General features: G+C 40.6%; 1 protein-coding gene across 2 annotated transcripts; it reads right to left on the bottom strand.

Moving 5' to 3' along the window:
• Nucleotides 1-6010: 6010 nt before the first annotated feature.
• On the bottom strand, nt 6011-8800 carry LOC117770493 (alpha-(1,3)-fucosyltransferase 9-like). Of its 2 annotated transcripts, XR_004615400.1 has the most exons (3): nt 8569-8800; nt 6644-7887; nt 6013-6316 (listed from the first exon to the last, which is right to left on the bottom strand). XR_004615400.1 is itself a non-coding variant. In XM_034600010.1 (2 exons), exon 2 carries the CDS (start codon nt 7878-7880, stop codon nt 6771-6773), a length of 1110 nt encoding a protein of 369 aa, XP_034455901.1. In that variant the 5' UTR covers nt 7881-7887; nt 8569-8800; the 3' UTR covers nt 6011-6770. The 2 variants fall into 2 exon arrangements, 1 of the variants encoding a protein (XP_034455901.1); XM_034600010.1 differs by having other exon boundaries at nt 6011-7887.
• Between the last annotated feature and the right edge of the window lie 7021 nt (nt 8801-15821).

Below are 15821 nucleotides of genomic sequence, written 5' to 3'. Positions count from 1 at the left end.
ATTGTATGTTAGCATTGATAACATGTGACTGAAATCACTTGACTTCATGGGGTTAATGTCACAGTAAAGGGGGGGGGGGTGCAATGTCAATCAGAACATGATTGACATGGGATTCTGACAAGATTAATGTTAAGGATATAGGTCCGTCATGAATAAGACAATGTTCCTAATTGTTATCAAATTATGTTTGTGATGTATTCAAGCAACACAATATGCATTGAGTTGTTGAAATTGTGTTTGAGTTCTGGTCTTTTTCAAACATTTTCTAGTTGTCCCACTTTATCAAATATGATAGATAATGTGGGACACCAGGCTTTGGGTAATCTTGGAAAGCCATCCAAGTTCTCTAAATGGGTGAAATATACATTTAGGGACTTCCTGAAGTTAAAGATAAATAAGACTAAAGTGATGTAGCATATGGTCAGACAGGAGATAATGGAGTAGAAAAGGTTTAGGTGTTTGGCGTCTAGACTCCGACCTAATCACTCCAACATATGATTACACAGGAATGATGGGAGTGATGAGCAAATACTTGTAACACCCCGTTGGAGCCTACAGGTGGATGCTGGGGTGGTGGAGGGGCTGAAGCAACTGGTAGCAATACTGCAGCAGCAGTGCGATCAAAGGGGATGATGGGATATTTCTCTCTGCTTAAATAGACCACCCGATAAGGTGGGTGTGTATTATAGATGGTTGTGGAGTGTGAGGTATGTCACATGATGTATGTCACATGATTGGAGCAGCGCAGCTCGAGTTGTCTGCCTGAACTAGCTCGCAGGCGTCGCTCCATTTAGCTCTCTTGGACAGAGATGATCCACAAAGCACAGAAGAGTGTCTGTCCTGTGCTCTGCAGCCATCGGAGAAGACAATGGGCTGATTGATGATGATGGGTCTCTCACCTGCAAGGACTGTTTGTTCCCTGAGTAGCCCCAATAGAATGGCAAATTACCAAATTAATAATCAGTTATTGTTATCGTTGCTTGTGGTTGATTGACAGAAAAAAACATGATACACCTTCAATAGAATGTTTAAAATTAATATTATAGTTTCTTTATTTAAGATGGGATTCTTTATAAAAATAAATATGACTTTTACACATTAATATTAATTAATGACATTTCTGTGAATAATATACATTTTATTATTCAGCTTTATGTCCTTCTTTTCATAATGCTTTTTAAAAACTGGGGCATGTTTTCCAAATACCAGTTTATTTCTTTATGGTAGAAGATGACTCCCTCTGCTTGGCTATACAATGATCTGTCATCAGTCAGAATGCAGCTATCAATGTTGAAGTAGCTTGAGCAGATTTGGAAATCAAACCTCACACCAAGAGGCCAGAACCACAGCAGGACGATGGGCTTTTCAGCTGGTGGCTCTTCATTAACTTTTCCATTACCCAATGTAGATGTAAATGGAAACAAAGAGGATTGAGGCTCAAAATATACAAATAAAGAAATAACGCAGCAGATAAGGCCAACAATAGCTAAGTTTGCCAGGCACTGAGTTTTACTGGAAGATCCTATCATCTGTGGAAGAAAAAATAAACTATTGTCACCTCTTTGATAACAACATCATGACTTGTAGTACTTCAATGGACCATTTGCCAATACAGTCAGCTTTGCACCTGTATCTAGGAACAACAGGCCTGATAAGCTTCAGATTTTCAAGCTTCACATTTAAGCAGCGTGCGTGGGGCTGAATTAAAAAGCATATATTGCCAGCCAATTATAGTTAGAAAAAATTTCAGGAATAGATTAGACCAGAGGTAGCCAACACGGTGCCCGTGGGCACCTGGTCGCCCGTAGGGACCCCGCGAGTCGCCTGCAAGGCATGCTCTAAATTAAAAAAATAAAAATAAAAATAAATTAAAAATTAAGAAAAAAAATAAAAACCGCCATCTCACTCTATGCTGAGACAAGCTAGCGGGAGCAGCAACGATGGCGAGCTAGATGTGTTTTTTACCCCCCAAACTAAAGAAAACATGGCAGAAAAGCGAAAGAAAACATACTATTTTCATAATGATTGGGATGAAGAGTTCTTTTTTACGACAGTGAAAGACAAATGTGCGTGTCTCATTTGCGGGGCAACTGTTGCGACGGCAAAGCGGCACAATGTGGAGCAGTGGTCACCAACCCGTCGATCGCGATCTACCGGTCGATCTGCCAGTCTTCACTGTCGATCCCCGAACTCTCTGGACTCACTGGCTGTCGTCGCGCCGCAGATCAGCTGTGTGTCGGTTGTCTGTTTTTCACACGCGCTGTGTGTCCGCTACTGGTGTCTGAGCTGCTGGTTTATCTCCAGCATTTCCTTCAATACAAGTCGGATTATGTACGAGACTAGATGTCAGGACTCTACGGTATGAAGATGCGATCTTTCGGTCTGTCGATAACAATCAAAGCCCCGTTGGAACAAATGAGTGGATTCAGAAAGTGAAACGCTGGAGTGCTTTTACTTTGAAACGTGTTCGGAAAGTGTTGTAAATACATTTGTGTCATAGACAGATAAACATTTTGGTTCACAGCAGAATAAACAGAGAAAATGATCTTTCAACTGTTTTTGAATGTTTATCTGATGAATTTATTTCACAAACAAATGGTTGCAACACTTTCTGTAAGCCTTTTCAAAATAAAAGCACTCCAGAGTTTGTTAATGATATCCATTCCCTTGTTTAAAAAGTTTTTTTTATTGTGAAATATTTGCAGGAGCGGAAAGATGCACGGCTTCATACTGTGTAGTACTGGTATTTATTTGAGTACAAGGGACTTCTTTCATACAAGGCAATACTCATATTTGTGGCCATTTTCAAATCAAAGCCTATATTTAAAAACATTGTGTAGCAGCTCCTCTGCAGAACATGATGTGGAACTGAGAAGCTACATATTTTGCATTGTAAATATGAATTGATATTAATTTGAATATTGTCATTGAATAGAAAAAGTTGCACAACTGCCCTTCTTTGTGTATATTTATTTCTTGTACATTCAGCCTTTAACAGAAATTGCAAAAAATAATAAATATGACCCTCCTAAGTGGTTTTTTTGGAAGATATCTGGGTGGTAGCTCTCGGCTTACGTTTGGAATTAAAAAGTGCTCTTGGGCTCGAAAAGGTTGGTGACCACTGGATTAGACTCATTGAATTTGATTGAATAATATGTATGTGCTTTGCTGCCTATCGCTATTGTTGCTTATCAGATGGTTTGCTGCACCCCAGATGCTTTAATTTGTATATGCTTTGCAGCCTAATGATATTGTTGCATATCAGGTGGTTTGCTGGGTTTAAAGTGTTCAATTTTGTTTTCGGTTTATTTGTTGCCATGTGCTCGCAGGAAATCCAAGTTCACTAGGTATATTTCCCTACAGTCAGCAGCTTCACTAGGTAGTATATTCCACACATAAGCCAATATTGGCCACACAATGGTGGTGAATGGCACACACATAGCAGTCTAACGAGGTAGTATATTCTCCTGCAGGCCAATGCGCTTACGGAGAATGGCCACACCATGGTGGTGAATGGCGCACTAATAGAAGATACTGATCCATAACGTCAGGCTCCGAATTTGTGCGGTTTTGGGGGTCACATTTATTGGCTCATCACTTCCATCATATCTATGTAATCATATCGGGGGGAGTGACTAAGTCGGAGCCTAGATGCCAAACACTAACCTGTTCTACTGTTGCAATAAACATTTGAACGTGAAACCGACAAACTTTACTCCATAGCAATGTCTCATAATGTGGCCAGTGACTCAACCTCCCACCCTCTCTCTTAAACAACCAATGGAGTACTCGCAATGACTTCTCAGTAGGAAACATCCCTTGTACACATGTAAAATAGTGACACGTAGTAAGAACAATAGATGTATTTCCATGTGTCCATTCTTGCTTTAAAACAGAGCTGCAAACACACCGAGGAGTTTATTATCCTAAATAAATACACATTACTACGATCCCCTAATTTAATTAAATAAGAAATTAGAAATATAACAGATTACGATTACAGAACAGTAACTGTAGTTTATATATAACAGAATTCAATACAAGAGACTTATGAAAACAAATACTTAATAATTTAGGAAAAGTCAATCCTCTTATTCTTTAGAAGAATTAGGATTTTCCCAACTGATAAAAAACATGTTCTTACCTTTCCTGTGTTAGTGCTGGATGTGCTACTGGCAGGCTTCTGTCACTTGAACGGACACCTAGATCCAAAAGTCCCTGCCCACTAAACCAACAAGTAAAACCAGTTATATTAAATGACCTACCATATTCAAATTTGTCAACCGTTTACCTTCTGTTGATAATGGATTTCTCTATCAAAGTGCCAACATTTTCATCCCGCGCCGCTGCCACTACTCCTGGTCTGTTATGACCCTTTAGACCAGAGGTCTTCAACAGGGGGTCCGTGACCCCTAGGTACTGCAGGGGGGTCGCGAAATTTTGGGTTGATTAGACAATTATTAAATTTTTTTTAATTACATTTTTTTTTTCAACAAATGTTTTCCCCACAAATTTAAATGTCTTTAAATACACATTAACATGAATCTGTGAACTATTTTAATAGCTCAGTTTTGTATGCAAGATGTATGTTTATAAATGGCAGTGGCACAGCCACCCTGTACCTTGCAAATGTTTAAAATAAAAACATGAATATATGAACCTGTGTATTATTTGAATAGCTTAGTATTGAATGCACAATAACAGGGTAGCTATGTTTATACATGGCACTAGGCCCAGTTTAATATAAAACACAATTTTATACAATATATATAGTAGGGGGTCCCTGCTCCATCTCTCCATCAGTTTGGGGGTCCTTGGCCTGAAAAACGTTGAAGACCCCTGCTTTAGACAATAGGACCCTATTGTCTACAAACAATTTACCTATACTTTGTAATTAAATCACTATAGTAAAAATCCAACACATTCAATATTTACATTAAAAACCCAATACCTCAGGGTGCATTTACCCCAACAATCACACATTTCTAATTTCACAGGAGCAGAAATCAATGCTGACACACCTTTGCTCCATCAGCCTCTTAACTGCTGAGGTGCTCTCACCTTGATTTGCCGAATTGGGTCTGGGTCCTATTGTCCCCCCTCTACACAGACTTTTGTTTGTTGTGGTCCATCTTTCACACTGCTGCTCACAAGTTAATCATGCATGCTGGTGCTACTTTTTAAACTTTATTTAGTAAATATATTGTGCTAGCTCCTATCAAAACAATGCTTTTGCGTGACATAGACAAACAGATACTGGCAGATTTATGAAAAACTCCTGAGAGGTAGCCAAGAAGCTGAGGAACTGATACCTTAGTGTGTATGGTAGCTAGAGCTGTAGCTGGAATTTGTGCCAGCCACAAAGATAATTAACTACATGATAAATGTTGTCTTTGGACATGCGGTCACCATAGGCGTGGCTCCCGAGGTATATTGTTTAGTTCCGTTCTACATCTACATGGAAGGAAATGACTGCGGTACAAGGATATGTCATCAGTCAGTAAACAGCTATCAATGTTAAAATAGTTTGAGCAACGCAGCGGGAGATTGTCCGCTCAGACGCGTTCACAACAGCACAGAAATCTCGTTCAGGTGAGGGGTGGTGCAGCAGTAGAGGTGTTTTTGTTTATAGCACATTGACACCAGCATAGATTAAAATCATCTTCTGCATGTATGACACTGCCTTTTTAACCATTTATGTATATATTTTTTGCATCTGTCCCGTGTTAGAAACGTCATCAACCCGCACGAATGCACGCCGAAAATCCTGCCGAGGATCACTCGCCGTGTTCTGACATTGGCTCATTCGAACTTTCTCTTTATTCTCACTTGGGGGCTGACAGAAGAAATTCTGCATAAAGTCCGAAGCCCCTCTCTCGAATTTAAGGAGATTAGCCAGAGTACAGGGCATGTCTGTAAGCAGCTCAAGTTAACACGTGAAAGCATGCACCTGGGATGGGGGTTAGTGGTTTAGAATCAGGAGAATTAGATTCTATTAAATTGCATTATGAAATGTGGGTGGAGCCAGAGGAGCCACATTTTCAGCCTCATCTACCACCATCAAGAATATGGTGTAAGCAAATATGACCAAATGTTTTTTGGGGAAATTAAGCTTCAAGTAATTCTAAAATAATGTACTCCTCAGTAGTAAAGACGACACACTGTGGCACAAATAGCTTCATTAAAGACTCATTAACCACTCCAGAAATAACACACAAAACACAGAGTTTGTTAATGAAGTAGATACATTGCAAAAATATACAAGAGTCAATACATTACAGAGCCAGAAATGCATTCCCTGATGGACAACTGAAAACTGCCAGACTGTATCTTAAGCCATTTTATGTCCCGCGGAGGATCACCGTAGTATTGGGTACGGACTTTCTCCGCACTTTTCCTTTCACACATGCACGACGCAGCAGGAGATTCTCTGCTTAGAGGCGTTCACAACAGCAACAAATCCTCGGCAGGGGTGGTGCAGCAGGCAGGGGCAAGATGTAACGTATTCATTCTGCTGCGGAGATCACATGTTCTTGTACATTGACCCCCCCACATCTCGAGGCTCTCACTTGGACATTTGCATTCACCTCCTCCAGAGAAACTCCAGAGGGTCTCCCGAGTTCAGTGCATGTGTAAAAGCAGCTTTAGATGATATACGTGATATTTTATGGTATCCTCAAATTAACACAACAACAAAACAACAACTTTGATAATTACATTCTCAAGAATATAGTGAGACTGTGTACATGTTAACTATGAAAATGAGAGAATCAAATTAAGTACCACTTGTAGAGATCACGTACAACTCTGAACTCATTGGTTAAGACTATGTGATGACATGCCTGACAGACAGCGTGTGCAAACTCTTGATTCTCCTCATTAAAATGGCGTCTGACATTATAGAATCGGCGCCATTGAAAGTATTTCATATAAGCCTCATTATCCTCATCCACTTTGAGGAGATACTCAGCCAGTGCAAAGGCACCAGAAAAGTCGTTTATGTGTATGAAGGAAGTACTTGGGAAAAAATTCTCATAGTTGCTTCTGGGTGGGCCCAAAGCAATTGGTACAGTGCCTGCTGAAAGAGCACCATTGAATGTTTCTGTGATGTAATCTGGGTGAACTGAATCCTCGAAGGAAAGGAAGAATTTGCATTTACTAATAGTTATGAAATATTTTTCTCCCTTCAAGTTCTTGGCAGAGGAGCTGTCAAAGATGTTCACCTTTACGTGTTTTGCAAGCTCACGGTAGTAGCTGTATCTAGCCTCTGTGCCTGTGTTAAGGTTAGTTGCATTCACAATCCAACAAACCAATAGATCTTTTTTAGGCAGCTCAAATTCCTTATCTATTTGCTTCTTGACGGTCAGTTGCCAGCGAGCAGGGATGTCTGCATCCCGCCTGTAGTTCAAGGTTAAATTAAAAAAGGATTCGATGCCTGGTATCTTGCGTGTGCTGGTGGGTGGGTCCATGTTAAACCAGATCCACCTTTGGAATTTGGGCCTTGGCGTGGTGGGAAGGTTGGACAGGTCATCTTTGATAGCTTTGTGAAATATCACAACTGCATTAGCTTGGGAGTATAAGGATCTATCATCCGTCAGGTGGCAGCTGTTGATGTTTAAATCCTTGCAGAGTTGAAAATCAAATTGTTTGTGCTCAGGCCAAAACCAAAGCAGCACAACAGGTTTGTTAGTCTTCTCCATCGCTGCGAGGCTGCTTGGCAGTGACGTGTTGGTATGCCTTGTCAGCCCCTTTGGGGGAGGGGGGCATCTTGGAGATGGAAAAGACTTATAGTACATTAAAAACAGGACTATGATTCCAGCCAGCACGATGGTCACTTTATGCAAGGCCCGCAAAAAAGAAGAAGTGGAAATGGGAGCCATTTTGAAACTGCAAGAAAAGAAGAACACATTTCTTAGTTATATTGTTGACATCATGACAATTATTAATATTACACATAACACAAGTCATCACACCAGTTAAGATTCTAATCTAATTGTCAAAGGTACTGTTAACTGCATGCAACATTAAAAGCCAAATAAACTACGTGTTTGTTTGAAAGCAAATGAACATAATTTCTGCCCAATTTCTTTACAATTTCAAAACGTTCCTCTAATTAAAAGTGGTGCAATGTGTGAAGTGCTTGTATGGATCCACTTTGGTGTTATGCAACCAGAATGATTATCAGGTTTGTAAACATATAAAATCATTTCTAAATAAAAGATATATATAAATAAACATCAGGAAAAATTAATTAATTCTTTGAGTTTGGGTGGCTGGAGGAACATTAAATATGATATTCCTGGCTGATACATGAGAGTTCAGGAAAACTCATGTTTCAGTAAATAATATTCATATATTTTCCTCATAATATGTTGTTAAAAATTATAACAATAACCATATCCATAATATTTCTGCTTAGGACATGTTCGCTTTAGCTTCAGGCTTTGACCATGATATAATGAAGTGGCATTCACAACAGTAAATTAATTATTATCTATTTATCATGTAAAAGCAACTCTTAAATAACCGTGACAGAGAATGATCACAGGCGAGGCGACTAACACTCACCTTTCCACGGGGCTGGATGTGTCCAATTCTGCTGATTCTGATTCGGTTGTGACTTTTCAACCAGGGAAACGGAGGAGTCCGAAATCCTCAGCTCCTGTCCCGACAAGACTAACCTGTGGCGCTGGCTTTGCACTGCTGGACGAGCAATACTTGAAGATCACAATTTGTTGTGTGGCTCAGTGCGCATGGAACAATCACATCCGCCTCGGCGTATCTTAAGCGGAACAAGGAAGTTACAAATGGGGGAACTAAGAGGACATGATACGTCGCAGGTGCTTCGAACCTGCTTAAAAGTGCGCCGCTGGAGCTGGACCCGCAGTCCACTGTTTCCCCCCGGAGTGTGACACCTGTGGCACCGGCTGCAAAACTCACAAAGATAATATGTGAACAAAAAAAATGGACCCGGCGTGTAGTTTATGATTTAAACAGTTAAACAGGTTCTTTTAAAATCTCCTCCTTTTTTTTTCATTTCCTAATTCTTGCTGAGTCACCAGAGCGCACCTTTTATTTTTTAATCCTTGACAGACCCTGGACTCCCATGATGTGATTAACATGGAGTCACGCCAGCAGTCAAACACAAAACATTCCTCAGTACAGTCTATTATCGGCCATTTAAGAAACATTATATGTGCTAACAGCTGTTGTTTACCAATGCCATAGATCTTACATTGTTTAGGACTTAAAGCTATTACCTCTTCCTTCATACTTGTTGGTGAGGTATGCGCACCAACATTCTCAGCACACCTGAAACTGACACTCCTTGAAGGTTCAGCGGAGAATGTTGTGACTGGCATACTTGCTAGGCTGAAAAAACAGCCACACAAATGCCCAGCATGAACTTACAGATAGCCTCACATAAACTCTTGCGTGACTGCTGCATTCTGATAATAACAGGCCAGGTGAGTTTAGTGCTGTTACAGTCATGGCTGTTTATATCCCGCCTGATGCTTACGCTAGCACTAGATTACATGCTTAGTGCTATTAACTAACAACAGAGCGAACATCCAGATGCAGCCCACATCATAGCCAGGGGGCACACCTTTGACACACTAGACAAAGTTTACTCAAACATTAAGAAAGGTTTTAGATCAACACCACGACCACAAAGACTGTTCAGACCTGGCCTGAAGGAGCATCCTATCAGCTGATGGATTGTTTTGAAAGGACCAATTGGGACATTTTGAGAACCAAGACTTGGAGCACTACACCTTATCTGTACTCGGATACATCAAGAACAGTGTTGATAATGTCACTGTCAACAAAGTCATCCGGGTGTACACCAACTAGAAACCCTGGATGACAAAGGAAGTTAAACCTCTTCTCAAACACCTGGACACATTTCAGATCCGGCAAAAGATCCCTGTAGAGCACTGCTAAGGTGTGGCAAAAGCAGACTATAAGAACAAGATTGAAGACCACTTCAACACCAACAACCCACAGCACGTTTGGCAGGGGATCCAGCACATCACCAACTACAGGAGCAGCATCCCAACGGTTGATAGCGACGCCTGGCAGAGGAACTTAACTGTTGCTTTTCTCCCTGATGAAAGCAACAGAGACTAATTCAACCTCCCCATCAGCCTCAAACCGCCTCACCCTCACTCTGCAGGAGCATGATGTAAGGTATGTGCTCAGAGCAGTGAACCCAAGGCCTCAGACTGTGAAAATAGGCCCACACCTCTCCTCCACCCTCATCCTTAGCACCGGTGCCCCCCAGAGCTGCATGCTGAGTCCCCTCCTCTACTCCCTCTACACCCCACCCCTGCCCTTACCCACCCAAACAACACCAGCATCAAGTTCGCGGACGACATGACTGTGGTTGGACTCATCACAGGAGGAGACGAAACAGCCTACAGAGATGAAGTCCAAAGACATGCTACATGGTGCTCTGAAAACAACTGCCGCAGAGACCGAACAGACCCCAATCCCCTTTACATCGACGGGGACTGCGTGGAAAGGGTCCCCATCTTCAGGTTCCTGGGCACCCTCATTGCTGAGGACCTCTCCTGGACGGACAACACCACTGCAGCAGTCAAGAAGGCACAGCAGCAGCTCTACTCTGACCTGCTGCCCTCTGGCAGACACTGCAGGTCACTCAAATCACGGACAAACAGACTGAAAAACAGCTTCTACCCCACAGCCATAAGAGAACTGAGCTCTGCTTAATAACTGACACACTGACTGTTTGGGACCTGAAGTATTCACAATGTTTACAGATGTTTACATCCACTGCAATGCACCTTCTGTACGTGTACTAAATTGCAATACATGTACACATACAAATTTATTTGTTAAATTATCTGCTGTACTGTTTTTATATTAAAATTTCTTCTACCTCATATATACACTTTTTTTATTGCACCTTTTTACCTTTTTATGCTGTTTTTTATTTATATTATGCACCTTGAGGATTACTGCTGAATTTCTTTGTACACTGTGCAATGGATATAAAAGGATTCTATTCTATTCTATTTTACACAGATTTTGTGTATATAAATAATGGACTCTGTTGTAATATAATTGGCATTGTTACACATACTATGTACAATGTGTGGTAAATTGAAATGAGCACATTAGAAAAGTTTTCTATGTATTGATGAAATCTACCGTCTCTGTTCATTGCTCTTTATTTTTGTTGTTTTCTGTGGAGTGACATAGGAAGTCTACCTGCATGCTGCCACTTGACCACAGACAACAAGACAAAGTAGGCAGATTTCTCTGATTTGAATACATGTAAATTAATGAAAATGAAAAGCCCAGAACTTTTACTTGCAAAGCTGTAAGAAATAGTAGCACCTTGTGTCACTCTAGTTTGCTGCTGAAAATGGCTATATCAACGCCACAAACATTGAAATTCAAAGATCACTTCTTGAGTCTGGAAAGACGTTTCCTCAGCTGCTACTTTTGAGATTAGCAGTGAACTTTTTTGCCTCATCTTTAAGAGTAGATTAGATTAGAGTCTTTTCTAGTTTCAGAATGACACAGATGTTAGTACTGCACCACTGACTTCAGACCAGAGTTTTACTAGTCAAAAACATAATCACTTTCTACAGTAAATTGTATTTATTTATTTAATTAAATCTAAATCTAAATCTAAAATAAAAGTGTGCATTAGGCCTGTCAGCATGGTACCGTCTCTCTCTATTGAAAAGAAAATGGTCAGACTGACGGATTTGGGCTGGTAAATGAAGGCTCGCTTATTTAGGGTAAGGCACTTTTATTTATAAAACACCTTTCATACACAGAAATAAATTCAAGTTGCTGTACAGGGACATTAAAAGCAACAGAGACAAAAAAGGAAACAATATAAAATATGAAAGCACAGTTTATAGCAAATTTCAGGGAAAATATAGGAGATTAAATTAAATTAAAGAATAAAATGGGTAAGAAATATTTAAAGACGTAAAAGAAATAAAAAGTATGTATAAAAATGTGATAATAAATTTGTAAAATAATAAAATTGAAATAGAATATAATACAGTGATGGTATAACCAAGTAAAATAGTTCAGTTGAAAGCACAGTTGTTGTTGATGATACAATGAAGTATAAATATAAATATAATCAAGCTGCACCAAATCACACACGCTCATAGATATCAGTTCTCTAAATGTGCCAGAGTTTTTTCATCAAGATCCATGAATTATTCCCTAGGAAAATGGGGAAAATGCCGAAACATCTTGGGATGTTGAAGAAAGTAAGAAAAAGAAAATCCTGGAACCGCACCCTGATCCAAAACCGCACAAACATTTAATAGGTTCTTCCCTGAACCATAATGCATCCTTCCACTAAGTTCAGTTGTTTTTGTGTAGTCTTGCTTACATCAAACAGACAAAAAAAATGACAGGGGTGAAAACATAACCTCCTCGGCGAAGATAATAACAAGAGAACATGCAGAGCTGCCTTTAGAGCACAAAACGACTGGAAGCTGGAACTTGTAGGTTCAGATGCATTTTTTCCCCCAAAGCCATGCAAACCAATAGAGTGGTTTGCATGGCTTTTGCAATGGTCACAAAGAATGGTTGAGTTTTTTCAGTTTCTGTTGTCTTCCTGCACACTTGTAAAAAATGCTGTTGTGTTGAAGTCTGTTGTGTTCATTAATGTGCAGATGGCTCAGCAGCATGGTGGCGCTCTGTCTGTCTTTCAGATGTGGCTATTAATAGAAATAAGAGGGGAATAATAGAAGAACTATACACTCTACAGCAGAGGTAGCCAACACGGTGCCCGTGGGCACCTGGTCGCCCGCAGGGACCCCGCCAGTCGCCCGCAAGGCATGCTCTAAATTAAAAAAAGAAAAAAAAATGAAAAAATGAAATTTGAAATTTAAAAAAAAAGTCAAACCGCCATCTCACTCTATGCTGAGACAAGCTAGCGGGAGCAGCAACGATGGCGAGCTATGTACGAGACTAGATGTCAGGACTCCTCTGCAGAACATGATGTGGAACTGAGAAGCTACATATTTTGCATTGTAAATATGAATTGATATTAATTTGAATATTGTCATTGAATAGAAAAAGTTGCACAACTGCCTCTCTTTGTGTATATTTATTTCTTGTACATTCAGCCTTTAACAGAAATTGCAAAAAATAATAAATATGACCCTCCTAAGTGGTTTTTTTGGAAGATATCAGGGTGGTAGCTCTCGGCTTACGTTTGGAATTAAAAAGTGCTCTTGGGCTCGAAAAGGTTGGTGACCACTGCTCTACAGTGTTAACTGTCTTCTTGAAAGAAAGAAAGAAAGAAGAACGGTTGGATAAATAGATAGATAGATTTGTAGGTAGATAGATTTATTGATTAATTTATTGATTGATTGAAAGATAGATAAGACAGTAGCAGAGTGTTGATGGATAAGATATATCAACTTTTATCCAGTTAAGTGGATAAAGGGAATAGTTAGCTGGATGGGCCTGGAACTACGGTGTCCCCAGAGGCCCATTATAAGCTCCTCAGTGGAGGACCATCCACTCTCAGTGAGGCTGTGAATCATTAGGGGATATGTGGCTGCAGGCACATAATGAGTGTAAAACGCGCTGGGAAAACGTCAATCTGTCTTCGCCCAGGTCACTCGGAGATTACCTTTGTATGTAACATGCTTCAGTGTGGAAGTGACAGCGTCAGGTTAGACTGTGCTGCTATACAGTTTATGGGGTTGAGGAAGTACTGATATACACTGATATTGGATGAGGAGGAACTGAGGGGCTCTGACTTCATGTTTCCTGATACTGGATCATCATATCTTTCAGTTTGTCAGTAGATTACACCAATTTCCCTGGTGTACAGCAGAGGGACAGAAATTAAACCCTCTTTGTACTCCTACACCACAGTATAGTGCACCATACTACATGTGAGGGAAATACACTCCACTATATTTTTCTGACTGATGTGAGTCATAATCAGACTACGCTGGTAACAGGTGCACAGGAATATGAATGGAATTTTGCAACCCAGGTGAACATCAGTATCAAAATAATGTCTTATTCAGAATAAGCTCAATAGTTAGAAAATTGCTGTCCTACAGACTCTGTCTTATGAGCAATTTTACATTTTAATTACATTTCCCTTATATTATGTTGTTTTTCTCAATTAAAATGATTTTTAATGTCACAGTAACTTTCATATGTTTCATAAGTAAATTATCAGTGTTTGAGCATACAAATGTATTTTTCGCAATTTGATAAAATAATCTCATCTCAAAGGCTGACATTCATTCACACATTCAGTCAGTCATGTGAGAGGAACGAGTAACACACACATCTTTATCATCAGTATCAAACACACACACACACACACACACACACACACACACACACACACACACTGTAACTGTGATGTGTGGACGATTCTGTGATTATTTGCTTTCTTTGTCACTGAGAGTACGAGTTTGTATTTCACCTTCTACTGATGACTTAGTGAAACTGAAGGAACCTGAGAGGATTGTGGTGTCAGTGTGTGTGTCAGTGTGTGTATAGAGGAGGGTTGGGTCGACAAGAACAGGAAGATAAGGGGAAGTAGAAAAGCGATGAAGAGTGGAGGAGTGGAAGGACAGCAGAGGACGTGAGCAGAGTGGAGGTATGAAGGAGAGAGGAGTAAAGGGCTGAAAGAGGAGGAAGAGGAGGAGGAGATGAAGAAGGGAGATTATGCAATCAATCAATGAGTGCTCTTACAAAGACAACCAATTCGAACATCAATTCACTCTCTGGGGCTCACAGCAAACAGGCGCTTCTTTCTCCATCCCTCTGTAGTTTACTCTTTTTCACTCTCTTCTTCAAACCATACACAGTCGTGGCACACACTCCAGCTCTCCCCTCAGCTCTTGACTAACAGCTGTACAAGTCCCTCTGTAAGCCCCCGACAGGAGGGAGAACGTGCTGAGAGCACAATGAGACAGTGTAAGGTCAAAGGTCACACGGCTGGCTCGCTTAATTAATGCTGTCGCTGTGAGAAAGTTCAGCACAAGTGACCTACTCGCTTTTCAGGAAAGATGCCACCCTCTGTAAAAGGACAAATCGGTGCCTGTGTGTGTATCTATTACAGAGTGTGTGTGTGGGAGCCTAAAATCTGGAGAAGTCGAACATCTATTTCTTTCTTCATTCATTTAGTGTGTGTGTGTGTGTGTGTGTGTGTGTGTGTGTGTGTGTGTGTGTGTGTGTTTGTGTGTGTGTGTGTGTGTGTGTGTGTGTGTGTGTGTGTGTGTGACGTTTGTGTCCTGAGTTCAAGGGCATTCCCCCACCCACACACACACACACACACACACACACACACACACACACACACACACACACACACACACACACACTAAAACACACCACACATGGCGTGGCGTCCCTCCCAGTCTCTCCCCAAAAAACTATGTGAGGCAGAAAAAGTGGAAGAGAAGGAGCCAGCCTCTTCATGCCTCTCAGAATTCTCTCTTACTACATGGGTAAACGAATGGGATTTCTGTTTGTGCCAAAAACGTTCAAAGTCCTCCTGCTTATTTCCTGTTGCTGACCAGAGACTTGGCAGAGCAGCACAAAGCAGGAAGAGAGTGAAGCATGACCAGAACTGAAACAGCAGCAAAGAGAGAGTTCAAGGAAGGATATTAAGCAAAATAAAACTGGAACGTTGGAGCTGAAGAAAATGTTAGATAGGACATCAGAAACTACAGGAAATGAAATGATAGAGGAAAGCTTAGCGAGGCTTCCAGAGTTATTGGGTAAATTAAATAGTTCTACATTTTAGGAATTAGTATAGGACTGGGCTTTGCGTGGCGTGT

The sequence above is a fragment of the Hippoglossus hippoglossus genome, chromosome 11, assembly GCF_009819705.1.
Source record: "Hippoglossus hippoglossus isolate fHipHip1 chromosome 11, fHipHip1.pri, whole genome shotgun sequence".
NCBI lineage: Eukaryota > Metazoa > Chordata > Actinopteri > Pleuronectiformes > Pleuronectidae > Hippoglossus > Hippoglossus hippoglossus.
Note: the sequence above shows the minus strand (reverse complement) of the source record. Positions and strands in the feature narration are given on the sequence as shown.

Excerpts from the sequence above, each read along its gene's own strand:
- LOC117770493 (XM_034600010.1), bottom strand. The coding sequence starts at position 7,880 with ATGGCTCCCATTTCCACTTCTTCTTTTTTGCGGGCCTTGCATAAAGTG.